This window comes from Triturus cristatus, chromosome 1_2 (assembly GCF_964204655.1).
Source record: "Triturus cristatus chromosome 1_2, aTriCri1.1, whole genome shotgun sequence".
Lineage (NCBI taxonomy): Eukaryota > Metazoa > Chordata > Amphibia > Caudata > Salamandridae > Triturus > Triturus cristatus.
The window spans coordinates 42,112,110-42,136,871 of record NC_140580.1 but is presented as its reverse complement, the minus strand read 5'-3'; the positions used below and the strand labels follow the sequence as shown (position 1 = coordinate 42,136,871).

The window sequence follows — 24,762 nt, the reverse complement described above, 5'->3', positions numbered from 1 at the left end:
GTCTCCCTTATTTTGTAAAATTTTCACAGAACGCTCAAACTGCATGATGTATATTTCACTCTCCAAAGAAATTGAGGAAAAAACCTTCAAGCACACAGATAAAAAATAAGCTAAAGTAAATGAGTTGGAATAGCAACAGCCCAACAACAAGTGTAAAATGATGTCCAATGGACTTATTTCCCCGTACAACCAATCAATTTTTTTTTAAAACAAGAAGCAGGAAATATTGTCCAGTGAACACGAAGATAAGATCACTTTTGCAATAGAATTGCAGTTTATTCCTTGGACGACCAACATCCAATAAAATATATCGCAGTTTCCAGCAGTCAGAGCGTGTGATACATTTGATCTGTACTCTTGAGCAATTATCCAATGAGAAAGCACATCTGCGCACTCGACACAGGACGTAGTACACCTGAACCGGTCTCTCCGTGCTCACGAGCATGAGCAAGGTGACACGCTTATAAATGCTTCACTCGCCAATTAAACAGTGCACTTAAGCCAGTAACTCTGTGTCCTTGAGTGATCCCAAAATAGGCAAAGGTGGAAATGAAAGGTCAGCCAGTCTCCAGTAGTTGTACTAGTTCATCGACTGTTATCACAAAAAGGTTCCTTGAAAGTATGCACGGGCAACCATAGTCACACGTGGAAATCGAAGATGAGTCCATAAGTAGAGATGGTATTGTTCATGTGCCGCTATGATGACAGATACACCTCTACAACTTGTCACCAATTGTTGCAAAGTAATAAAATTCAGAAGGAAGTTGACAGCTCTTCATTCAGCAGATAGCATCAGCTTTCAGCCAGGCAGTCAAAAGAGGAATTAATCTAAACATTCTACATTTTAATAGGAAACCATGGAGCCAGTTTCTCAGCTAAACATAAACAAAACATGAACCACAATAGCCAATTTAATGTAAGATCAATACAACATCTCCATTCTCTATACCTTCCAGAGATTCTGATGAGGAATGTTTCTAGGTTCTTAGCCACTCCCTTTTCATTGAAAAGACTGAGATGACTGCTACAGAAACAGTGTAAAGAAAAAGGTCTGTCTTCTTTAAGTGTCTGGAACTATCATATGTGAATAGATTGAAGATAACTGGGCTGAGAATTGATCCCTCCCTGAGGCCCTCAAGCAAGAATAGGACGTACTGTTGAACACTCCTCTCGTACCATAACATAACATGAAAGGCGCATTATGCGGGGTAGCCAGCAGATTTACTGGGTCGCTGGCAACCAATCTTAATGAGCTTGTACACCTGTGTGCCATACCCTGTAAAATACTTTGGCTACAATTAGAAACACTACTCCAGTCGATCCGTTGATATTAAATCCGCGACTTGTAATGATCTCAGCACGATGATCCATTGTGTATTTGGGAGCATCTAGATTGCCTGGTTAGTTATTACATTTCATTCTGGTGCCTTGCGGTTTTCAGTTTCTTTACAAAACTTAGCACGTCATCCTTTGAGCATTTCTCAATGCTGACAGCAACTTGGTTTGAATCAGTGTGATTTCTGATGGTAACTCTGGTGTAAGTCCACGGTGCCATCTCATCAGTAAAAATAGACACTCCAAAGCACTGATGGGCATTTTGTGGCATCTCGTGTTAAATGACTGATTCCTTCCTTGTGCAGTGATTAATCAGTCATTCGGCTCCCTTTTCTACACAATGCCTACTGTTCCAATAAACTTTGTAGGGGTATCATTACACCCGTAATTAACCTGCTTGTTCTTCAGGCCACTGTAAATGACGTGACTTTTATGATCAGTGCTACCAACTTTGGACCTGGAAACAGGTAGAAGTTCTGGTTTGGGCTCAATATTCTTTGGTCCTGGGCACATCACTTAATCTACCCTTCTCTAAGAAATTAGTGTGATCTTGTGTAATGTAACTGTTGCTCACATAAAGTGCTCAAATGCCCTTGGACATAATTTGTGCGTTATATTTAAAAATACGGTAGCACACGGGCAAGACAGTGGAGCATGGAGGTTGCGCAGAAGCATACCGTGCTTGAGAGCTTTGAATGCTCCGGATCCAGTCTGGCACATGGGATAACTCTACAGGTGATTAATTTGTATCCACCAGAAATATCATTACCCAGCTAAGTAACTTTTTCTTCTGATGGCTATTTCTATCTGCAGATTTCTCACCTGTAGAATAGATTACGAAGCCATAACCTACTTTAGGAGGAGCTGGTGGATGGTTATACAAGGCAGTCCTGTAAGACAGAACTGCTAAAGTGGTAGTCCTTGCGCACTTTCCAATCCAGGCAGTAATATTTGGAGAAAGTGTGTAGATGTCCACATAGCTGTATTGTATATTTCTGCAATTAGCATTCCTCTTGCAAGAGTGTAAGTTATAGATCTGCCCAGGTAGAATGGTCCCTCATCCCTTCTAGAGATTTCTTTCTGGCCAAAGGGGAGCAAGTCTTGATGCAGAGGATGATCCACTGGGATAGGGCTGTATTCTGCACCACTTTGCCTTTATTTCCACAAAAGTATTCCATGAAGAGCTGGTCGTCCAGTTGTGTTTTCTTGCTGCCGACTAGTTAGAAGCTCACAGCTCGCCTAGGATCCTACTGGGCAAATGCGCCTCCTCAGTGGGATGGAGAGGGGCATAAACAGTTGGGAGGGTGATGGACTGGTTCAAATGGAACGCAATAACTATTTTTAGCTGGAAAGAAGACTGGTTCAAAATACCAACTTTTCTGGATGCAAGGAGGTGATTGCTGGACGAGAACTAAGAGCTTCTAGTGCACTCACCTGTCTGGCCAAAATAATAATGACCAAACACACAGTTTTTAGAGTCAACATCCTTAAGGAAAAACCGTGCAGGGGCTCAAGCGGAGTCGCCATGAGAAATTACTAAATTAAGGTTCCATTAAGTCACATCAAAGGAGATTGGAGGATACAGATTTGTCAATCCCTTTAAAAAACATATTACAATTGGAGACCTGAACAACTAAGCGGTTTTTGAAGTCAGGGGAACGCCGACAACACAGCCAAATTCCTCTTGACAATGTCTGCTGCTCATCCCTGCTATAAAGCTACAAGTGGTTCCGTTGGGTAAGTACCACGGGGTACTGGTTCAGAACCTGATTATTTCTTTCACAATCAATAGAGAGTTTGTACTAGACTTTTATAAATGTACCACACCTCAGTAAGTTTAAAAAAAATATATATATATTTATTAAATTATTTGTTTTGTTTCTCTATTTTTCTCGCCAATCGTGTAAACAATTTTATACAAACAGATAATACCAATGGGGGCTGTCTGACAAAGAAAACACAATAACAATCACACAGACAATTCAATGGGTGACTGTGATGACATATTAGGACAAATGGGTGATGTAGGAACCTGGGTTCACCAGGCCCTAAGGGCGGTAACGTGGCGCGAGCCGGTCAGGCAATCAGAGGGCTATGTGTTAAGCAACCATACACCACACGCTTCTCATGGACTAGAGTCACACACAATAAGGGACGCCACACCGTTTAAATTATGCAAATACTTCAAGTTTATCCAAGTATAGCTGGTCAGTTGCAGTTCAGGAAATAACAAGGTAATACATGAATCATAATACCATCGTTCAGTACATGCGACACTCTTGGTGATATCTATGCAGTGCCTAACCTCGTTCATGTACCCACGCCCGCAGGTTAAATGCAGGAGATTCTAGCGCTGTGCGCGCTTATGTAAAGTCTTTCCCTGAACAGGCCGTCTAACACAGCGCACTACTTGTAAGGGGGAACATTGGGTTCATCAACATGGCGCCCGTCGAACTGAGCGCTCCTCGTGACCACTGGCCCCTAGTACTGTGAAGCAAGGCATATAAAACACAGCGCTACGCGCAATCAGTTGCATATGGAAACGTTTGCGTAGAACAGTTATCACAACGCGTTACTCGTAATCAGTTGCATATCATTACCTTCGAGCAGAGCATATAACACAGTGCGCTACTCGCGTTCCTGGGCAGGTAATTAATTTCGAGCAGAGCATATAACACAGTGCGCTACTCGCATTCCTTGGCAGGTAATTACTGTCGAGCAGAGCATATAACACAGTGCGCTACTCGCATTCCTTGGCGTGTAACTACTGTCGAGCAGAGCATATAACACAGTGCGCTACTCGCATTCCTTGGCATGTAACTACTGTCGAGCAGAGCATATAACACAGTGCGCTACTCGCATTCCTGGGCACGTAATTTACTTTCGAGCAGAGCATATAACACAGTGCGCTACTCGCATTCCTTGGCACGTAATCTACTTTCGAGCAGAGCATATAACACAGTGGGTTACTCGCAGTCCCGGTCTCTCCGGCTGGGGAAGCAGGGTCGGTGGCGTGAAGCGCCACACGAGGGTAATGTCAGTCAGTTCTTTGGGCGGCTTCCAGCGGGGAGGGTGACCGGACTTGAGGAGCGGGTCCCTATGCTCCGGTGCAGTTCACAGAGCACCGCGCTCAGTATTACCAAAGGGGGGACACGGACAGGATCCCTCGGCGGGGTCTCTCCGTCGCGCAGGCAGGGGAGGGGACTCCCACGGAGGGGACAACCCGGGCCAAGTGCGGTGTGGTTTCCAGACCAGCAGGGGGCGCACCAGGGGGGATCTCGGCCTCCGGGCTTACCTCCGTCTCGGCGTCAGCAGGCGTCCGTCCTCACGACGTTGGGGGAACTCGGCCCCGACCTTGCGCACCTCCTCACACGGCTGCGACGGCAGCGACGGGGCCCCGGACTTCGCCTGGGCCTCGCGACACAGCAGGACACTCCTCCAGGCCTCCAGGCCGCGGCGGTGAGCGCGCTGGCTTCGTCGTCGCAGGGGGGGGGCTCAAATTAAGGATGGGGTAAAGTGCTCAGCGGAGCACGCTACCGGGGGTCCCAGACCAGGGCAGGGAGCGCGGGGGTCACAGCGCTAGTACCTGGTCGATCCCCAGTGGCTTGGCAATCGGTTTAGCAATTAGTTCAATAGGTTAGCTTGGACACGCAGTCTCAGCTCTGGCATTCAAGGCTTACAGCTCGCTCTTGTCATGCAGTCTCAGTTCTTAAAGTTAGGTTTCAGTTCTCAGTTGACAGATGAAGTCTTTTGGCGCAGATGTATCTGGCGCCCTTAAGGGGTTCTGTTACAGGGGTAGGGATGGAGAGGGCGACTAGGTCCTTCCTAGTCAGGCTGGCAGAGAGTCTCTGGGTCCTCCTACTACTGGGCAAGATCAGTGGGATTCACAGGGCACCTCACTCACTTAAGAGGCAGTATCTAAATCCTGTCACTCTCAGAGGCATAAGTCCCTGGCTAGGCCCTACCGCCTACACTCCTGGTGGATTCTTCCAAGTCTGCTTCACCCCAATGGCCAACTCACCACAAAAGCTTCCCTCCCACTCTTAAGTAGCCCTAGGTCAGGTGACCTCTAGCCAAGGCGGCAAAAGTAAAACCCCACCTCCCTTCTAGAAGGTTCCAGCTTCTTCCAGGAGCTTCCCCACTCTAACTATGGGACAAAAAGGCGGGCTGGTATCGCAACATTGTTGTGGGTCCCAGCCAGCTCCTGGCAGCTAGGGTGCTACTATGAAAAACGACCACCCTGCAGTAGCAGGGGTCTGCGGCAGCCATCTTGGGAGAAGTAAGCACCTGCACCTTAACACTACAAAAACGAAAAAAAATTAGGGAAAAAGGGCCAAGTCCAACATAACCCCCTTCCAGCCGAAAGCCAGGGTAGACCGATCAATGCCTTGATGGTCTTCCCTGCTTGGGGCGAGAAAAGGTGGACGCAGGCCCGCAACGGCAGGAGCACCCGCAGGTTCTCCTCCGCTCTGGAACCCGATGGTTCCCTAACAAACCTCCCTGGACCAACGAAACCACCCCACTGGGGCTCCCTAGCAAGTTGTGGCCAGGACCGGCCCCTGGGCCGTCCAGATGTCTCTGGCCCGGGTGATCTCGCGGAGTGGGGGGCAGTAGCCCCAGGCCTGTAGTGCCTGTTGACCACTCCGGTCCTCCTCCTTGCAGTCCTAAACTGCCGCTGGTCCTTCCTCCTGGGGTTCACACCCTTAGGCTGACCAGCCTTCAGGGGCGAGGCTCTCCTCCCCCTAACTCTCCTTCTGGGGTTCCTCACCCTACCCTGCGAGGCACCCTCAGACCACCACTTCCTCCTCAGTCTAGGGCCTTGACCCTTCAACTGATTTCTCAACCTAGGGTCTAAACCCTTAGGCTGAGTCGGTGCCCGAGGCGAGACCTTCCTCCCTCTGCACCCCCTCCCAGAGTTCCGCACCCTCCCACCGGGAAAGGTACCCCTGGAAGTCAATCCTGGGGGGACACTGCTGATAGATGTCCCACCCGCCAGGTCAGGCAACCCCTGAGCCTGGCACCCCAGCACAGGATCTAAACCCTGAAACTGGGCCAACCCCAGAACCTCAGGCGCGCTGGTTACAGTCGCCCTGGGTCCTCCTGACACTAGGGGCTCCCCTGCACTGGATGGCACATCGGGACAGCCTAGGCTCCCAACCTGGGGCTCCCTTGCGGAACTCTCCAGGCCCTGAGACTTTGGTTGGGGCACCTCGGGACACCTCCCCGTCTCACGCCTTCCTACAGATAGGTCGTGAGGCCCTACAACCCTCTCTCCCTGGGACCTAGCTGGGCTATATGCCACTTCTCCCACCTCGCTGGGTTGGGAGATCCCTGCACCACCCCCTTCAGGTTCACACCCCAATGCCTCCTCAGACACCCTGGTGATGTCATCCTGGGGTAAATAAACTTCTAGCTCCTGTGGAGCTTCCGGTATGCTGCCACCAGTGTCCTCACTGGACACACTCATCTGGAGGGCACGCAGCTCCAACTCCTTCATCCGAAGCTCGTGCGCCATCCTCTTCTCCTCCATTGCCCATTTCTTATTCTCCCTTTCCCTTTCTCTTTCCTGTTCCAGTTTGGCTAGCTCCCATTTTAACTGCCTCTCTTCCCTTCTGTCCTCATACTCCTTTGGAGACGCGCTCCTACTAGACCCTGTCCTACTACTGGCCCCATAACGTCTTCCTGGGGGCACATTTTCAGACTCCTCTATGTTTACAATGTCTAGGACTTCTTGGGCGCCCTCCTCCTGAGGTGCATCTGGCGCCCCCTGTCCCTCATCCCCTCTCCCTTCTGGGTGGGCTTCTACCCATGCCCTAATGGCGGTACGGAGTTCCGGCACTTTGGCCCTCCGCATCCCAGGCACCCCCAACTCCTGCGCGAACTCCCTTAGTTGCTTCACTGTGTACCCCTCGAGGTCAGCTAACCGGGATTCCATTCTGGCAGGTGGGGACCTAGACACTAAGGAGAAAATTCCTAGGGTATAGGCAACAGTTACCGGCTCACCAGGCTTCTTGCACTCTCAACCTGGACAGTGGAACTAACAATGCAGCAATCAATGTTTTTAGAGCTTTGGAACACAACAGGCGTTTAATTGTGGCGCCCTTCGCCTCACGGAAGGGTGCTGTATGGTCACAAGTCCCAAGGATCCCACCGCTCGCCAACAATGTAGGAACCTGGGTTCACCAGGCCCTAAGGGCGGTAACTTGGCGCGAGCCGGTCAGGCAATCAGAGGGCTATGTGTTAAGCAACCATACACCACACGCTTCTCATGGACTAGAGTCACACACAATAAGGGACACCACACCGTTTAAATTATGCAAATACTTCAAGTTTATCCAAGTATAGCTGGTCAGTTGCAGTTCAGGAAATAACAAGGTAATACATGAATCATAATACCATCGTTCAGTACATGCGACACTCTTGGTGATATCTATGCAGTGCCTAACCTCGTTCATGTACCCACGCCCGCAGGTTAAATGCGGGAGATTCTAGCGCTGTGCGCGCTTATGTAAAGTCTTTCCCTGAACAGGCCGTCTAACACAGCGCACTACTTGTAAGGGGGAACATTGGGTTCATCAACATGGCGCCCGTCGAACTGAGCGCTCCTCGTGACCACTGGCCCCTAGTACTGTGAAGCAAGGCATATAAAACACAGCGCTACGCGCAATCAGTTGCATATGGAAACGTTTGCGTAGAACAGTTATCACAACGCGTTACTCGTAATCAGTTGCATATCATTACCTTCGAGCAGAGTATATAACACAGTGCGCTACTCGCGTTCCTGGGCAGGTAATTAATTTCGAGCAGAGCATATAACACAGTGCGCTACTCGCATTCCTTGGCAGGTAATTACTGTCGAGCAGAGCATATAACACAGTGCGCTACTCGCATTCCTTGGCATGTAACTACTGTCGAGCAGAGCATATAACACAGTGCGCTACTCGCATTCCTTGGCATGTAACTACTGTCGAGCAGAGCATATAACACAGTGGGTTACTCGCAGTCCCGGTCTCTCCGGCTGGGGAAGCAGGGTCGGTGGCGTGAAGCGCCACACGAGGGTAATGTCAGTCAGTTCTTTGGGCGGCTTCCAGCGGGGAGGGTGACCGGACTTGAGGAGCGGGTCCCTATGCTCCGGTGCAGTTCACAGAGCACCGCGCTCAGTATTACCAAAGGGAGGACACGGACAGGATCCCTCGGCGGGGTCTCTCCGTCGCGCAGGCAGGGGAGGGGACTCCCACGGAGGGGACAACCCGGGCCAAGTGCGGTGTGGTTTCCAGACCAGCAGGGGGCGCACCAGGGGGGATCTCGGCCTCCGGGCTTACCTCCGTCTCGGCGTCAGCAGGCGTCCGTCCTCACGACGTTGGGGGAATTCGGCCCCGACCTTGCGCACCTCCTCACACGGCTGCGACGGCAGCGACGGGGCCCCGGACTTCGCCTGGGCCTCGCGACACAGCAGGGCACTCCTCCAGGCCTCCAGGCCGCGGCGGTGAGCGCGCTGGCTTCGTCGTCGCAGGGGGGGGGGGCTCAAATTAAGGATGGGGTAAAGTGCTCAGCGGAGCACGCTGCCGGGGGTCCCAGACCAGGGCAGGGAGCGCGGGGGTCACAGCGCTAGTACCTGGTCGATCCCCAGTGGCTTGGCAATCGGTTTAGCAATTAGTTCAATAGGTTAGCTTGAACACGCAGTCTCAGTTCTGGCATTCAAGGCTTACAGCTCGCTCTTGTCATGCAGTCTCAGTTCCTAAAGTTAGGTTTCAGTTCTCAGTTGACAGATGAAGTCTTTTGGCGCAGATGTATCTGGCGCCCTTAAGGGGTTCTGTTACAGGGGTAGGGATGGAGAGGGCGACTAGGTCCTTCCTAGTCAGGCTGGCAGAGAGTCTCTGGGTCCTCCTACTACTGGGCAAGATCAGTGGGATTCACAGGGCACCTCACTCACTTAAGAGGCAGTATCTAAATCCTGTCACTCTCAGAGGCATAAGTCCCTGGCTAGGCCCTACCGCCTACACTCCTGGTGGATTCTTCCAGCTCTGCTTCACCCCAATGGCCAACTCACCACAAAAGCTTCCCTCCCACTCTTAAGTAGCCCTAGGTCAGGTGACCTCTAGCCAAGGCGGCAAAAGTAAAACCCCACCTCCCTTCTAGAAGGTTCCAGCTTCTTCCAGGAGCTTCCCCACTCTAACTATGGGACAAAAAGGCGGGCTGGTATCGCAACATTGTTGTGGGTCCCAGCCAGCTCCTGGCAGCTAGGGTGCTACTATGAAAAACGACCACCCTGCAGTAGCAGGGGTCTGCGGCAGCCATCTTGGGAGAAGTAAGCACCTGCACCTTAACACTACAAAAACGAAAAAAAATGAGGGAAAAAGGGCCAAGTCCAACAGGTGACCTTTCAAATTCAACAATTAACAAGACAATAACATAAATTCTCCATCCTTTTCAGGTCTTTCCCTTTAGCTAGTCCTAGGTTTTTTAAAATAATTGCTATAGTGAGCCAGGACATGAGATGGTTGTACGTCAACGTTTCGACCCTGTATATATATATATACATATATGTGTTTGTAGATAAATCAAGTAGGGTCTTCTTCAGGACAAAAGAAGGAAGTGCGACAGCCTATTCAAAGGATAATGAAATTCTTATTAGTATGGTGTGGAATAAAAAATGTACAATGTGTGAGCCGCCATACTCTTGGGGTACTCACCCTTGGTGGTTGGGAATTCACAAGATTAAATCTATTAACTCCTCTGAGCCAGGAAGGAGTTCTCATTCAAAGATCATCTGCAAAATTCTGAGATTGCCAGTTACTATCTGCATCCTTACATGTGTATAGCTACTACTCTATGCAGATGCTGCCTCCGTTACATGTACTTACCAATCAACCAGCTTTTAAAACTTTAGCTTTGTACCTGTAATGAGAGGGAAAGACTAAGTGCACTCCTCTCCCTTTAATAAAACAAGTTCACACATGGACTCCCAAAGATGACCCCTCAATGTATGGCCTTAGAAACTCACCCCTCTGGATGTGTATGTCGGCCTCCATGGGGTGGTGGGTTCAAAAGTATTCATTCCGATGAGATCGTCATGTATTGATGCCAAAGTCCATCAGGGCTTGCTTCTCAAACCTCCTTAAATACTGGAGGCAATATGGACATAAAATTAATTCAAGATGTAAGCGCTCAGCGGTGCAAAACTACATGCTCCCGCCTACCCTCATTCCAACAAGAGTCATAGTCTCCTTACCTGTATTCTCGAGTGGCTCTCACCAACTTGCGGTCAAGTGAGCTGCGGCTGGTGTTCCCTGCTTAAATGGATTGCGGGGAAACAACGTGACGATGTCACATGGCCATGTGAGGTCTGCTGTCCGTGAATGTTAATGTGGCGGCCATCTTGACCTCTGTTGCCCCGTCAGGATACAAATGAGTTTGGAAGCAGTGCGGTGAAGCGAATGGTAACTACCGCAGCCCCAAAGGAAAGAAATACATTTTCTTGATAGACTCATGTCTAGCAGAGGCTTGTGATAATGTGAGCTGCGGCTGGAAATTTGTAATTCTATAGATCAGTGCTTACATCACGTGACAATGTCACATTGTCCAAAAGAGGTCTGACGCCCATGACTAGAAACATGGTAGCCATCTCAACCTCTGTTCCATCATATAGAGTGTAAGGGGTCAACGATGTGGCAAATGACTACTCACGCCCCCAATGGAACAAAACAATCACTAGAGAAATGCGCAACACCCGCTCGTGGTTGTGCGGGTTTAGAAGAACATTAGGGATTTTGCGCACGTAAATAAAAAACGTGTCGGCCTTCTTGACATCTGTTCCCCCTTACTGATAAAGAAGGTTAAACAAACACATGTCAGAGCGTCATGAAAAAAGGAGTGACTTGGGCCTATGAATGCTTTAACATATACATTCACAAGATTACAAACTGGCACATGAGCCAGGACCTACAGCAGGGTTGTGTATCTCAAGAGCATGTCCCTCTAAACATGACCCCTTGCAGAATCAAATGGTTAGAAAACCACGGCATAGTCGATTACCTGCGACCCGGTTATGTCATTTTAATGGTGGTGGCAGTTCACATAAAAGGTTGCACAACCAAGGGGTAATGTAAATAGGTCATGCATGGCAGGTTAAGGGCAAAAATCAGTTACGTATCAGATATCCATTTCCTCAACCTCGTTTAAACCAGTACTTACTGAATCCAAGACATTTATCCACTTGCACTCCCTGGTGTTGAGATTAGACTCTATGTCTCCTCCTTTCGGGTCTTGTGTCACTTTCTCAATGACCCACCACCTTAGGCTTTCCACTGAGTGTTTTTTTTCATGGAAGTGACCCACCAGAGGCGCCCCTTGTGTTCAACATCTAATCCGGATGCAATGTTGCAAGATGCGTTGCTCAACCTTTTGCTTTGTTTGTCCTACTTAGATCCTATTACAGGGACACCTTATTGCATATATAACCTCCTTAGTGTTGCAGTTGGTATGATGGTATGCTGTGTATGTACGACCCAAGTGATCAAAGTTCCTGCCTTCCGTGTTAAGTTCACAGGCCTTGCAACGCCCACACTTAAAATGCCCTACAAGTGGAGGGAGATTCAGTTGTGTGCGAATGTCGGAATTCTTCTCAGTTTTCAAGAAGGAACTCACCACATAATCACAGATGTTTTTGTTCCTTCTGAAAGCAAAGGGAGGTTTCTTGTGTGTCATCCCCGCTAGGCAAAGGAAAGTGCTAACTGCAAGATCTGGGGCAGCTTAGACTGTCCATGCACCAATCAACAAAGTTACTACATCTTCCTGAGTAAGCAGACTTAGTAAAGGGGCGTTGCGCTAACAATATGACGTCCACCATCTCTGGTGTCAGCTGAGAGGGGTTCAGATGTACACACTCAGTCTCCAGACATTGAGGTGGAGGCCTCCGGTCTGACTGACAGCTTGAGTGGAAGACAAATGGAGAAGCGCAGAAGGTCTGCGTACAACACCGTCCTTGGCCAATCCAGGGCAATGAGAACAACTTACTCCGGGTCTTTGTGAATCTTCCTCAGAAGGGATCAAGGGTATGGGGGGACCATGTAATGCAGCTGAAACTTCCACCTCACCTGAAACACGTCCCTCAAGGCTCCTCTCAATGGATACTGGAGGGCACAGAACATCTGGCACTGACAGTTTTATGAGGAGGCAAAACGTCCACCTGAGGAGTGCCCTACTGGTCAAAGATGTCCTGGACTACGCACCTGAAGACTATATAAGGTACCTTGAGCAAGGTCTGGACTGACAACGACTTTGGTGTGAGCCATAAAAAAGTCATGATCTGACCCAAGACACCAGGGTCAATTTGAGTGGGGTTCAGTAATTGATATCTGTACCCTCCCAGTGCCTGTAGGGCTTGCAACTCGAATGCTTGGACATTGTACTGCAATTATTTTTCTCTGTGAAAGAAACTTGCAGCTCTGATTAGCGAGCTCCTGATCCACGTGGAAGGCGTGGAAAAAAGGGAACTGATGTTTTGTGCTGGGGTGGATGCTATATGGCTTCGGTGAGGTCATCTGCTACCATTTCTGGTGTTGACACAAAGCCAGCCTCACCTGCTGGTGATGTGAAAGCTTTGAAGTTCAGGAAGCAGTCTGGCGCCTTGGAAAATTCTACAGGTGAGGAATCTGCAGGTAGAAGTATCCATCAGAAATTATATATATACATGTGTCTGTGTAAATGTTTATGTACGAATATTAACGCATGTTGACAAAAATATACATTTCCACTCAAAACCACAGTTAAAAAAATTATGGTTTCAAAACATAAAGAAAGTATGAAAATTGGCCACTTGTGTCTTACTCTGCAAATATTAACGTCCTCAATGACCGTTTGTTGGAAATGGGGGTCTCTAGTTCGCAATGGCTGGCCACTGTCCAAGTAGGGACCCTTCTTCCCAAGTCAGAGTAAGCGGGCTACACCCTTGGATAACCCCTGCTCAACCCTGTGGTAACGTAGCACGAGCAGCTAGGCTTATCTCAGAGGCAGTGTGTAGAGCATTTATGGCCATACACAGTAACACAGTGAAGGACACTACAAAGGGACACCACACAAATAGTTATAAAAAATAGTTATCTTTATCTATAGACTTAACACAAGACCAATAACAGTAAAAAGCCACAATTCTGGAAAATAGGGTTACTCTTGAAATGCTGCAAAAATAGTTCAAAGTGTGCAAAGAGGAGTTCAGTTCAAGGCAGTGGTCTCTGCGACCCTTTTACTCACAAAATACCTGGGGGCATATTTATAATAACTGACGCATCCCTGCATATCAGCAGGAATGCGCCAGTTATTTTGCGCCCCAGCTCCGCCACCATGGATGCGCCGCATTTATAATGCGGCGCACCATGGGGCAAAAACGGCACAGATGCGTCACGCATCTGTGCCGTAAAAGTGGCGCATTGCTGGAGTTGCGTCGCAAGCGCGACGCAGCTCCAGCAATGCTCTGGGGGGCCCTATCTGCACAATGCTGCGTCAATCCTTACGCCTGCTTCAAGCAGGCGCAGGGTTTTGACGCAGCATGGGCTCAAAAGTGACTGAGTGAAATCTTGTAGATTTCACTCAGCCACTTTTAGGAGGCGTTCCTGCGCTGGAACGCCCCCACCTGCCCTGGAACGCCTACATGTGGCGCAGGGCTTTACAACGTGACGCATCTCCCAGATGCGTCACGTTGTAAATACCCCGCACCAAGGCGCAGGATTTACGCCGCTGCTGCGTCACAAAAGTGACGCAACGGCGGCGTAAATGAGGCGCAAGTCAAATATAAATCTGCCCCCTGGATTCTGTAGCAAAGCAACCAAAATGTCGCTAAGGAGTTGTAGCGATGATTTCCTCACGCGTGACCAGCGATGCGTTGAATCCTTGCCGCAAGGGAGGATGATGCGCTGATCTGTGTGCAGGACAAAGTGATAAACTTCTCCACGCTAAGCCGGTGATGCATTGAAATCCTTGCCACGAAGGGCGAATGATGCGTCGAGCCTGTTGTGTGTGCGATCCCGATGCGATGAAAATGGCGGACACTCGGCGTCCGTGCTGCGATGTCGTGAAGCGATGAACTCGATGCGATGATCTTTGGTTAGCGAGCACTTGGAGGCCCGCAAACATGCAATGCGATAATCTTTGGGTTAGCGAGCAGTTGGCAGCCCGCAAACGTGTGATGGGATGATCTTCGGTAGCGAGCACTTAGCGGCAGCAGCGCGATGATTTTCCTTACGCTTTTCAGCTGCGTTGGCTCGCAAACGGGCGTTAGCGACGATTTTCAGCACTCTCTTCTCTGTAGTAGAACTAGAGGCCCTGGAAGTCACAGGAGCCTCACCTGCAGATAAAAATCCTTGCTGGGAGGAAGCAGGAGGCTGGTGGTGGAGTCTGATGTGCCTGAGACTCCAGCAGGAGGCTAGCTCTCTTCTAGCCCTTGGGTGATTGCTGTAACAAGATAAAAAAAAAGTTCCTTCAAAGTCCTTTTCCTCTTCTTCCAAGTCCAGTAGTAACCACTGCAGGCCAGTCCAAGAAACAGCACACAAGCACAAGGACAGTCCTCTCCTGCAGATTCCTTCAGTTACACGGACAGAGGTTCTTCCTGTTGTCCAGGAGCAATACAAATTGTAGGGGTTTCAGCACAGATATTTATACCTCAAAAGTCTTTGTTCTCAGAAGCTACAAGTCACTGAACCCAGCCAGACCCAGTTCTGCCCAGTCCTGGAGCACTTTGTTTACCAGGCTGCATCCTTCCTTTCAGAAAGAGGGGGTCTGCCATCAGACGCACAGTGGGAGGTGGAGCCAGCATTCACCTTGCCAGGCACAGCCCTATTCAAGTCCAGGAGCTACCCCTCCCCATACTCCAATGCAGATCTCTCTATTCAACCCAGGTCTGAATCAGCCTGCCCTGTCCCTCCAAAACCAGACAGCCAATACACATAACAGCAGAGCACACTGGAAGGCTTAGGCAAGAAAATACCTACATTCTAAAAGTGGTATTTTCAAACACAGAATATAAAAATAAACTTCACTAAAAGATGTATTTTAATATTCTGAGCTCAGGCATACTAAATTCGTTTTTCAACCATGTTCTTTGGGTCAGTTAGGACTATAGAATGTAATAGTCAAAACTCCCATTCTGGCCTATGGAGCCTTACAGTAGTGAAAAACGAAATTGGGTGTAATTCACTACTAGGACATGCTACACACATCAGAGCATGCCCTACCTTACACATACAATGCACCCTACCATAGGAGTGGCTTACATGATGCCAAGGGAAGGTTCAGTGGCTGGGAAGTGGGGGCACTTCACAGCCAAGATGGCAGTTCTAGACTGCACACAGACACTGCAGTGGCACGTCTGAGACACACTTTATAAGCTGCTTCTGTGGGTGGCGCAAACCAGCGCTGCAGACCCACCAGCAGCATTTGGTTTACCAGCCCTGGGTACACACAGGCCACGCTACTAGGGACTAAAAGGTAAACCAAATAAGCCAATCATGGATATACCAATTCACATGTCATATTTACACAGGGAGCATTCGCGCTGTGGCACTGAATGGCAGTGGCACAGCGCCCAGATCATCTATTACCAGCAAAAACAGAGGAGACAACAGCGAAAAATTGAAGGGAGACCCACGCCAATGGTGCCAGGTCTAACACCGTTCATGACCTCACTCCTGTCAAAGATGACATGATAAATGTCATCATCTGTGGCAATGTTGACATCACTTATCAATGTGCGACTACACTCAATACCTGTGTACTCAGCCACTGCTGTTGATGGCCTTCAGCAGTGAACAACAGGAGATGGGCTCATGGCCTGGCCAACCCACTGAGCAGCCAACTACAGCGGCACGTGGTGTTTTGCCATAAGTGATGGAATTGACCTTAGGGTTTGGCCTATGGCTAGACCTTGCAGCATACCCAGTGTGTGGCTAAAACACCATTGTGCATGGTAAAAGGCCATGTGCAGTGGAGTTTGCTACAGATCCTGCCCTCTGAACCTGTCCTGCTGCCAACCTCGCCTATTCGTAGCCTTTGGCTGTAACCAGTCCCTGCAGGCAACCTTCGATTTGGCCAACCACACCTGCACACTGCCTTTGATTTACGCAGCAGTGGTTGTCCACAGGGTGCGGCCAATCCACTGTGCAGCTTTAAGCTGTGTAACGAGGGTTGGCAGCAACTGGCCCTGTGCCAGACCTTTTCCACTCCAGCCAGATGTTTATGCCCTTTGGCTACATTGACTTAAAAATCAGCATTCACAAATTTAATAAAAATTGTTTACAGGATCTGTGAATTGCAAGAGAAAACTTTTTTATTTTATTTTTATGAGCAGGATTTGCCTGCATCAATCCCCAAAACATCTTCCTTTGGCTGAGGAGATGCTACTATGCCCCTCATGTCCATCATGGCACTTTTTTCAGAATGCAGGTTCGGTGTCTGGCATCCGGTAATGGATGTGGCAATAAATATTTTTACTTGCAGTCAGTCAATCAAAATGACAGAATTTGCGTATCCTCCGTAGTAAAAAGAGAAAAATGTTCCCTCATCCAATCAGTTAAGTTTAATTTTTAAAACTATCATCAGTCAAATTTTCTGAGGATCCAGATCTGAGGAGAGACCTCAAGTTAATGAGCCAGATATAGCTCTGAGCCCCCATCACCCTTTTATAACAGAAATACCCGAAAAAACTAGTAAACAGATTTAACCCGTAACAAAAAACTGCTGTCAATCAGTTTTCGAATTTATCATTTTTAAACTTGTATTTATGGTTATCTTGCGGTGGTTTTTGAAAAGGTTATTTTTGTTTTGGAAATATTCCTCACACTAACTGATAAGTCTGCATGAAATTTGTCAGAAAATTGGGACATTGCCCTAAGTTTTGTTTTCACGTTTCGTGCAAATCTGCAAGAGTGAGTCAAAATTAGCAAGAATTCAGAAAGTTTTGGTTAGTAACTTCGTCTGTTTGACAAATCCGCATGAAATTGTAGAAAATAAGTTCTTTCAGCTTAGAAGTATGCCAAGTATTGTGCAGATCTATCAGGGCCTAAAATTAAAGGGATCATGGGTCAGAAAAATAATGGTTTCCAATTTAGGTCCGACAAGACTTTGCTACAGACACAACTACTAAAAAGAATTACACCAAATTTGACATAAAGATAGAAAGTTACATGGCATAGACCCTTTCTGTGGTTTCGTGTAAATCAGTTGCGGAGTTTTAGAAATATTTGCTGTACAGAACGTTGCTGGGTTAATTTTATGTATATCTTGATAGCTAAGTTCCACATTATTTACAGACCCTGAAAATCTAAAAAAGCAAATCTTATTGGACAAGGGAACTTTTCTTTTTCAGCAACTGCACATATGCTATAAAAAGATCTGTGGACAATCATGGATTTTGTGTCAAAGTAACAAAATTCGCATAGAAAATAAGGGTTCATGGAGAGCATTATTTGACTCCAGAAATTAGGTGGAGATGCCACAGAGTCAGATGCTGTCTTTAATTCTTTTATCCTAGTATCAACGGACTAGATCAAAGCAGTAGAAAAAATTCTGAAAGGAAAAGATAGGAGACAAGGGGAACAATCCACAACAATCCACAACTCCAGAAAGGACGCATGGAGGCAAAGGGAAGTCAAGAAAATGAAGAGCCTACATTTAAAAAATAAAATAAAATTACGGTGGGTGCCCTAGGTCCATATATGTGGCACCGTGGAATCCAAACAGCCATGAGACGCTGAGGACTCTCTGGGCCATGCCATATTTGCAGATCCAATATCAGAGCCAATAATTGAAACATTTAAGTTCACAGTGAAACTCCACACTGTCGAAGGACCACTCAGCGCATCCAGTGAACAAATCTTGCAGCCAAATGATCAAATATATTTTTAGGAATCCCCAAAATTTCACTGAAAAAACTTTGCTAAGTAACGTGTATGGTAAAGTAATTAGAAGACAAATAGCATTGGTTAAAAAAGTCGGCATTACTCTAAAAATATCTTCAGTTTAAGGGACAGTAAATCAAAGCTTAAAAAACACTGAAATGCACCAGTAAGGGAACTATGACTCATCCTCTCTCCTCACCCAATTCGCTGCTCAGGGTCTGACATATGACAGATAATGCTGGCCACGGCTGAACGCCGTGCCAACTCATTCCAGGAGGGTAGAGTACAGGGCCTGGCCAAAGAGCATGCCTTTCATGCAAAAGTGGCTGGGACACTCTTGATGAAATTGCTGGGTGAGGGGGGTGGGTTGATCCCTTTTTATTAACTGTCCAAGCCACTGGGTGCCCATACACCAAAGTTGACGTGAACGGAGGGGATATGGCTGGCCTTTAGGTCCCTCATATGAGGGGCCCAGGAAATGGGCTAGTTTTTCTCTTACCTCCGAAATTAACATTAACGGCATTAAGTGGCCATTTGTAGTGAAGGCATGTGGGGGTTGCTGTAACTCTTTCAGAATCATTGGAAATATGCAGTCTCGGCCAGCATTAATCGTGGGTGGGGGTATTGCGGGGTGAGGGTAGATTTAATAATTAATAAAAAAAAAAGTACCTGTCCGCTGGCTGGGTCCTGCATGGCAGCCTGCATGGAGAAAGGGCAGAGTGCGCATGACTGGTTTGGGCGGCCCCAGAAGGCCAACCAAACCAGTCATGCTCACTCAGGAGTAGGCACACCACACCTCCTCTGTCCAGCTTACACGCCTGCCCTTAACTGAACCCTTGAGCTTTCTCGCAGTGCGAGAGGTAGATACATAAAATGATAGTTAATATTATTTTATATTTCTGCTTCTCGCACTGCGAGAAAGCAGTGGGGCCATGCTCCTCCACCCTAGTGGAGGAGCCGCCCCTGTGTGATGGAAAACATCTGCACTGCAAATTCTAATAACAGACTCTGATCTTTGTATATTTGTGCATTTATAACTTTTGTTTCTGAGGAAATGTCAGTAAATATACGATTTTCTAAAATAATCTAAGAATCTGAATGGTTTGAGATATGTTATTTGCAGATTCCCACCAGAAATCTGAGGCCCTACTTGATAGCGATTTTTATGCCATTTGGTCTTGATGGACACGAAGTTTCATAACATAACCCACATTGCACAAACTGTTTACAGGGCAGTGTGTAGCAAATCTACACACATACCGGCCAATGGGGAAAAAAGCACACTTTGGAGGGGAGGAAAATGTCCTCAAAGGTTGGAGGGGAAGGGAAGTCAGCCAGTCCATTCTTTCTCTGGCGGAGAAGTGGGTATGCCATTGCACTAGCTCCATAGTCTAATATTGTCGCCCACCTCAAATGCATTCCAATTGATGCAGTCAATATTTAGTTGGGGGGGGGGGGAGTCCGTCCACCTAAGCTTCAGTTGTCCTCACATATTTTGTTCTTCATTTTACTTCCAGGGCTTCTAAAGCAGATTGATGCAGGTGGAGCCCAGTTTATCTCTGGTGCTAACATGAATGATGACATTTTTTGCCTTCACAACCAAGCAACAGTGTCAACCAATGATAGGTCGACTCTTCCCTGGTCCCATATTGGAGGGAAGCTGAAGTACTACAGTTGTGGCCCTCTTGGATGCTGGGGAGTCAACTCTGTTGATGACATCTATTACCGATCTTCCGTAACACCAAGTTCCTGCAGTGGTTCCAGTTGGCAGCAAGTGAAAGGCAAGCTTTCCATGATTGAAGTGGGCAGTGATGGCTCTGTGTACGGTGTGAACAGCGTGGGGGATGCATATCGCAGGTATGACAAGAAACATCTTAAAAGATCTGTTATTGTGATAGTTTGTCTTCCCAAAAAGCTCCAACTTCAAGTGTTTACTCTTGAGTTTGTGCCTTTAAAAGCTGTAAGTGCAGTGCAGTGCTTTAGGGCTCACTGCATAAGTACTCGGGCCTCACTTCTGTATGTACTCTGCAGTGCAAACCCATGCTCGGTCCCAGTGCAGACACTGCAAGAAAGGTGGCACGTGCTGGTCATTATAGCATTAATTGGCAGTGCTGATTTTAGTACAAACCGCTCTTGAATCTTTTCCAGTAAATGCCCAATATAGTAGTTTAGCAGCACATAAACGTCATGGAAACCTCAGATCTCCTGAGACTTTCATGGCTACCACACTCCTCCCTGAGACTTCCCAGGGTCCTTGTGGGTGCTCTGTAGGGAATAAGCATCCTGTTCCTGTGGCACACACCTTTCTACACATTTTCAAATTCTCATAAATGATTGTAACAAGAGAAGTGTAGTCAATAAATACATTAAGTTGGAGGCTCAGATGTAATGAGAGATATTCTTTGGCCTTTCCTGTTCCGTGCTATCAAAACGCGCCTCTCAAAGTAAAAACTTCTTGCTAAGAAACAGTACCTATTTTTCCGCTCTTTCTCTGCTAAAGCGTTGCTCTCAGACTTACATATTTAGTAACAGTTTGTAAAATAAATTTCTGTGAGCAGACCGGACAGACCGGGACATGGTCTACATATTACAGTTTCCAAGTCTCACAATACTGATTCCGTCTCTCTAGTCAACACTGTAGATTTAGAGGTGATTATTTGATTACATGTATGGCTCTCCTTGTGAAACATTGTATGAAAATTAATTATTTACTAGCCTAGCCCTGGAAAGAGTGCCTCTCCTTTCATTGTAGATGACACTGAAAGCTTCAAAATGTTTTTTACTTCTTCCACCTGTTGTCAGACATAGGGGGATATTCTCAAGAACGTGCTTAACGCAACTTTTCACATCGCAGTCTATCGCCGGAAAATAACACTGTGTTTACATTGTATTCTCAACACGGTGGCACCATGCAATAGTCCCAAGATAACGCGCCAAATGACCGCGTTAAAATTAACGCAATGCTGCAAAAATGCAAAGACCCAACGCGAAAAATTGTCAATCTCCCAAATCGCGATAGAAAAATCAGTGATAACCAGCGACAGGCCTGCAATTCCCATGCATCATGCGGGAAAATGCACCATAAAAGCTGGAAAAAAAAATGCGTAGTACCATGGATGTACCCGGACCGAGTGCAGAGGACAACGTAAACCCCACAAGACCCACAGACGACCAGCAAGGAACATCGGGGTCGGTTAAGGCCAAGAGGATGAGAAAGACACGGTTCAGTCCGCAGGAAAACAGGATCACCGTTACAGAGGTGACAGAACACTACCAGCAACTGTCCGTCACCTCCAAGGTGTCATTGGCAACAAAGACGCAAATATGGCAGACTATGTGAATGCAGTTGCAGCACTGAGGAAGACAATGGAAGAGGTCAAGAGGCGCGGGAAGGATGTGAAGTCCAAAACCAAGAAGAAATTTGATGCCAACATGAAAGCACCAATGCAGATTGGGGTTGGAGGTCCAGCGGCACACCAGGAGCTGGATGACATGGAGAAAATGGTGGCCACAGTCAGCAGTAGGGATACGGCGCCAGGAGTTGTGGCACCGGACATTGCTCAACATGACCTGACACAACATCAACAGGGTGAGTACCGACCAGGGACTGGGGGGATGGGGGGAAATAGGCTCAATGGCACACATGCACAATTAAGCAGAGCACACTGCACACCCACAATGACTCTGGATCATGTCCCTGATACCCGTGGCACACTGCAGCACACATACAAACACCAAGTAGGCACCCGTCCACAACATGTCCAAAGAGGTCCCACCCCACACATCACCAATATCACAACCAACACATGCACACGTGCAAAACCCAGCAAAGAATCGTATTTGTGAGCCACACCGACAATGCAAGTGACACTAAACAACGATTAGCACGGCTGCAATCCAATCATCATGACATTGTGCACGCCATGACACTGAGGTGGCTGAGTGTGGACCACATCCAGAAAGGAGCAGGCCACACTCCGACACATCCACGTGCACAAACCACCCCTGACGCAGCAAAACCTCTGCGGACAAACCATGCAGAAGAGTCACAACTCGACCAAGAGCCCAATATACCCAAGTCTGAAACATCCCAGCACTGTCGAAGCCTAGAAGTCAAAGGCACACTGCCTGAAAGGGATAAGGGGCAGCCAAATCTGAGCAGCAGGGGCGACTCACCCACAATGCAGCACACACACATAGCAATAACAGCACATCAACATTGACGACAATGTGGTACAAAGTGCAACACTCCCACGACAGAAGAGAGTACACAACTGGTTCCGCCTGTGCGTGGAAACGGGCCAATCACATCTGGCATAGCAGGAAACTGTGAGATTAAAATGTACGTGTACAACCTCACATCCGTGATGTAGTTCAAATGCCCACTGATCCACATCAAATACTCAGCTCCTCCCAAACAGTCACAATGTACATTGTCATGCAGTCCCGAGGTAAACATGAACAATGCGTCAACAAACATGTCAACACTATGTTAAAATGTATGTCACCTTCACATAGAAGAGGGACAATCAACACCTCCTGCAGAGCAGACCAGACATCTCATCAGTGATGATGAAGAGGACCTCCACACCTTCGACTCCAACGCCCTACAACAGCTCATGGACAGCTTAGGCAACCCACCTTCAGGAGAAGGGCAGCCCAGCTGCATCCAGGAGACCCCACCCCCTACAGAGACCACACAGCAGGAAGCACACACCACCACGGATGGCTCCCAGCACCTCACAGAAGCACGCATCACATTCCACGGCCAGGTGTCAGACTGCCAGAAGGAGGTGGCGAAACAGGTGCGGGTAGGGTTTGAACTCTTGGCAGCCAAACTCGATTACATACGTGGGTGTCTAATTCCCATCAGGGACCACTTACACTCACCAACGGACACACACACTGCGACATAGCCACACGCATTTGCACATTTCCAGTACTAAACCACGCCCAGAGCCCCGGGAAAATCATTAACACCCCTACACTGGACTTGCGTACGCCGGCCCAGTCCACTTCTCTTATGTATGAGGGGGGATGACAGAGCTACATGTACAAGGTCTTACCCACTACCTGGGGTGACATGGTTGCGTCCGCTGTACAACGCACAATGTAATGTGGTAGGGCCTGGGCCATCATAATGAGCACACGGACACTCTTTGATAGTCAGATGAACTGGCTACGGGCACATGCGCCCGGCCGCTCTTTATTACCAGGGTCACCTGACCAGTGACGCCTTTGCTGGATGGGTGTGGGATGAGTGTGAGCCAGCCCTCAGGGAGTGGTTGGGACTGGCAACAACTTGAACAGTGTTCACCACTAAAGCGGAAACAGAAAACACCAACATAACACAAACAACTGCAAAGCATCATGTTGGTAGCCAGAGCAAGTACAGAGGCCACCCAATATTCCATTTGAAGGGTCGGCGAGTCACAGTGCACTGAGGTAGGGGCACTAGAGCTGATTGGGCTCAAGTGAAGAAATTGTCCAAGATTGTGTCCTTTCGGGATATTTCTGCTGCAGCTGCAGTAGGGTCTGTTACACCTGCCACATCTTCCCCATCATCGTCCCAGGTCTTCCCCACTGCCTGAGGTGATATTGTTGCGTGAGCTATCCACATAAAAAAAGATCTATTGGAAAGGGTCCATGAGTTGTGGTGCACTGAGTTGGTGGCACCTGAAGAGCTGAGCAGGGTACCAAGCTGATGATGGCATCCAAGACATGTGTGAGCAACTTGAATAGTCTGGCTGTAAGACTCTTTCGAATCTGGCAGTTGTTGGTTGGAGGTGGTCCTGGCGGTGGTGGCATGTGCATCCTGCTGTGATGCGTCGTCCGGGCAGGTCAGGACTCGATTTGATGTGTGAGCCCTGGTGGACCGCAGTTGAGGCCGGAGGCAGCTTACAGCACAGGGCCACAGAAACATGGCGTTGAGGAGCCGCAGGCCATCCACACAGAGGCCATCCAATAGTCAGTCAGACAGGGTCCATGACTTGAGCTGCACAGAGTTAGTGGCCAGGGAGGCACTGCAGCCGGCACAGGCACACCACCACGAGACGATGACTTGCGGTGCACTGAGGAAGGGCCACTCGAGCTGAACGGGTCCTCGTTGATGTCAGAGGTGAATGTCGCGGAGTGTTTCGGGGGACAGTGGATGGTGTCCTTCCAGGACATGATGCAGAGGGCAGAAGCAAGCCAAAACAGGCAAATGGAGGAGGAGAATGCTACAGACTCCTTTTTACCACCACGTCAGTATCAGCTACATGATGATGAAGACAACCCCCAGGCCATAGACTCAGATGCCACCAAAGTTCAACCAGAGGGTGTCCATGATTTTCGGGGCACAGAGTCAGTGGCATTAGGGCTGAAAGGGGGTGCAGTATGTGATGAGACCTGTGCAATGATATATACTCTGCCATGAATAAATCAAGGCTCAGATCCAAATGTTTGACTTAATTGACCACAGTGTAGGCCAGAGGTAGCAGTACGAATGGGCCCACAGCCACGTGTCGTTGGCTTGCGATGCACGGAGTTAGTGGCA

General features: G+C 48.2%; 1 protein-coding gene across 1 annotated transcript in view; it reads left to right on the top strand.

Annotated features, from left to right (window-relative positions):
• Window positions 1–24,762, top strand: part of LOC146866712 (fish-egg lectin-like) — a 79,575-nt gene that overhangs the window by 39,689 nt on the left and 15,124 nt on the right. The window contains exon 3 of the mRNA XM_085600649.1: window positions 19,742–20,081. Within this exon, the coding sequence (XP_085456775.1) occupies window positions 19,742–20,081 (340 nt within the window). The remainder of the gene's footprint in view (window positions 1–19,741; window positions 20,082–24,762) is intronic.